This window comes from Notothenia rossii (genome assembly GCF_949606895.1).
Source record: "Notothenia rossii genome assembly, chromosome: 9".
Classification (NCBI taxonomy): Eukaryota; Metazoa; Chordata; class Actinopteri; order Perciformes; family Nototheniidae; genus Notothenia; species Notothenia rossii.
The window spans coordinates 79,730,195-79,732,694 of NC_136907.1; the positions used below are offsets into that span (position 1 = coordinate 79,730,195).

General features: G+C 41.4%; 1 protein-coding gene across 1 annotated transcript in view; it reads left to right on the plus strand.

Moving 5' to 3' along the window:
• The first annotated feature begins 518 nt into the window (after positions 1–518).
• Positions 519–2,500, plus strand: part of hhla1 (HHLA1 neighbor of OC90) — a 2,963-nt gene continuing 981 nt past the window's right edge. Inside the window, exons 1-2 of the mRNA XM_079652243.1 lie at positions 519–681; positions 1,181–1,263. Of these exons, the coding sequence (XP_079508369.1) occupies positions 572–681; positions 1,181–1,263 (193 nt within the window). The 5' untranslated portion in view covers positions 519–571. The remainder of the gene's footprint in view (positions 682–1,180; positions 1,264–2,500) is intronic.

The following is a 2,500-nucleotide window of genomic DNA, read 5'->3' on the forward strand; positions in this document are numbered from 1 at the left end:
ATGTGACCGTGCTGTAGTTCCTTTATAGCCCAACATTAGCCTCCTTTAGCTTAGCGGTGGTGACGTGAAGTCATGTGACTGTGCTGTAGTTCCTTTATAGCCCAACATTAGCCTCCTTTAGCTTAGCGGTGGTGACGTGAAGTCATGTGACCGTGCTGTAGTTCCTTTATAGCCCAACATTAGCCTCCTTTAGCTTAGCGGTGGTGACGTGAAGTCATGTGACTGTGCTGTAGTTCATTTAAAGCCTAACGTTAGCTTTTTACTTCAGAAATCATAAAGTGGTGTTAATATGTGGAGATTATCCTGCTGAACAAAAATGTTTAAGAATCCTAAACGTTTGTTTGACACAGAGATTATTTTCTGCATTAACCCAAAATCTCATTGGTCCAGGGAGATGCTGCCTTCAGGGTCCACTACGTACCTGCACCACTTAGCAGGATGGGAACTCAGATCAGTTTGAAAGTGGTTCAGCTGTGCAGAGATAGTTTGTTTCTGACGTGACGTCTCACTCTGTTTGTTGAGAGGTTGTCCGTGGAGAAGGCCGGATCTGACCGACGTCTCATCGTCCGGCATGACGACGACCGTCAGCGCTCACAAACTGCAGCCCTGCGTCCTGGAGCTCTGCAAGTTCTTCTCCCAGTGCCTCTGCAGACCCTTCGACAAGAAGACACGCATGAAAAGGTAAAGGAACTCTAACACACACAGATTGGGGCTTTAATCAAAGTTGTAGAGCCAGGAAAATGGAGGAGCCATGTAGATCAAATACAAGTCAAACGTGTAGGATCTATTCCAATCAGAGAAGTCTGTAGAACACAATTTGTATTTTCACACATTCAGCTTTTATCAAATATTGCTCCTTCTGCCATTCAGACCAAACAACAGAATAGATATATCTTGGAATCCAAAAAACAAATAACTTACATGTTGGAGTTGAGGTTTGAAAGGGACTGTATTTATTTAATAATCCCCAAGGATGACCCTATATATGAATTCCTGGACCTTCGTGGACATTTTCCCTTCAAATGTTGCCTAGTTTTAACCTTCATGTCTTGACGTTGTTTTGACAATTATTAGCTTATCAACTGTTGACCAGCTTGAATCGTTCTTTCTATAATGTCAAGATGATGTTTTTGTGTTGAATCAAATGTTTGATGTTTAAAATAACATCTTTATTTCACAGATATTGTGATGACAGCCACCTCTGGTATGAACAACACACGTCTGAGGTGTGTCGGCGCGTCAGGAGAATCTCCTTCTCCAGAAGTAAGTCAACTGCAGAGAGAGGACTCTTTAAAGTAGAGACACTACATACTGATATACACCTGAACATCAGCAGGAGAGGACTCTTTAAAGTAGAGACACTACATACTGATATACACCTGAACATCAGCAGGAGAGGACTCTTTAAAGTAGAGACACTACATACTGATAGACACCTGAACATCAGCAGGAGAGGACTCTTTAAAGTAGAGACACTACATACTGATATACACCTGAACATCAGCAGGAGAGCACTCTTTAAAGTAGAGACACTACATACTGATATACACCTGAACATCAGCAGGAGAGGACTCTTTAAAGTAGAGACACTACATACTGATATACACCTGAACATCAGCAGGGGAGGACTCTTTAAAGTAGAGACACTACATACTGATATACACCTGAACATCAGCAGGAGAGGACTCTTTAAAGTAGAGACACTACATACTGATATACACTGAACATCAGCAGGAGAGGACTCTTTAAAGTAGAGACACTACAAACTGATATACACCTGAACATCAGCAGCAGAGGACTCTTTAAAGTAGAAACACCACATACTGATATACACCTGAACATCAGCAGGAGAGCACTCTTTAAAGTAGAGACACTACATACTGATATACACCTGAACATCAGCAGGAGAGGACTCTTTAAAGTAGAGACACTACATACTGATATACACCTGAACATCAGCAGGAGAGGACTCTTTAAAGTAGATACACCACATACTGATATACACCTGAACATCAGCAGGAGAGGACTCTTTAAAGTAGAGACACTACATACTGATATACATCTGAACATCAGCAGGAGAGGACTCTTTAAAGTAGAGACACTACATACTGATATACACCTGAACATCAGCAGGAGAGGACTCTTTAAAGTAGATACACCACATACTGATATACACCTGAACATCAGCAGGAGAGGACTCTTTAAAGTAGAGACACTACATACTGATATACACCTGAACATCAGCAGGAGAGGACTCTTTAAAGTAGAGACTGATATACACCTGAACATCAGCAGGAGAGGACTCTTTAAAGTAGAGACACTACATACTGATATACACCTGAACATCAGCAGGAGAGGACTCTTTAAAGTAGAGACACTATGATATACACCTGAACATCAGCAGGAGAGGACTCTTTAAAGTAGAGACACTATGATATACACCTGAACATCAGCAGGAGAGGACTCTTTAAAGTAGAGACTGATATACACCTGAAATTGA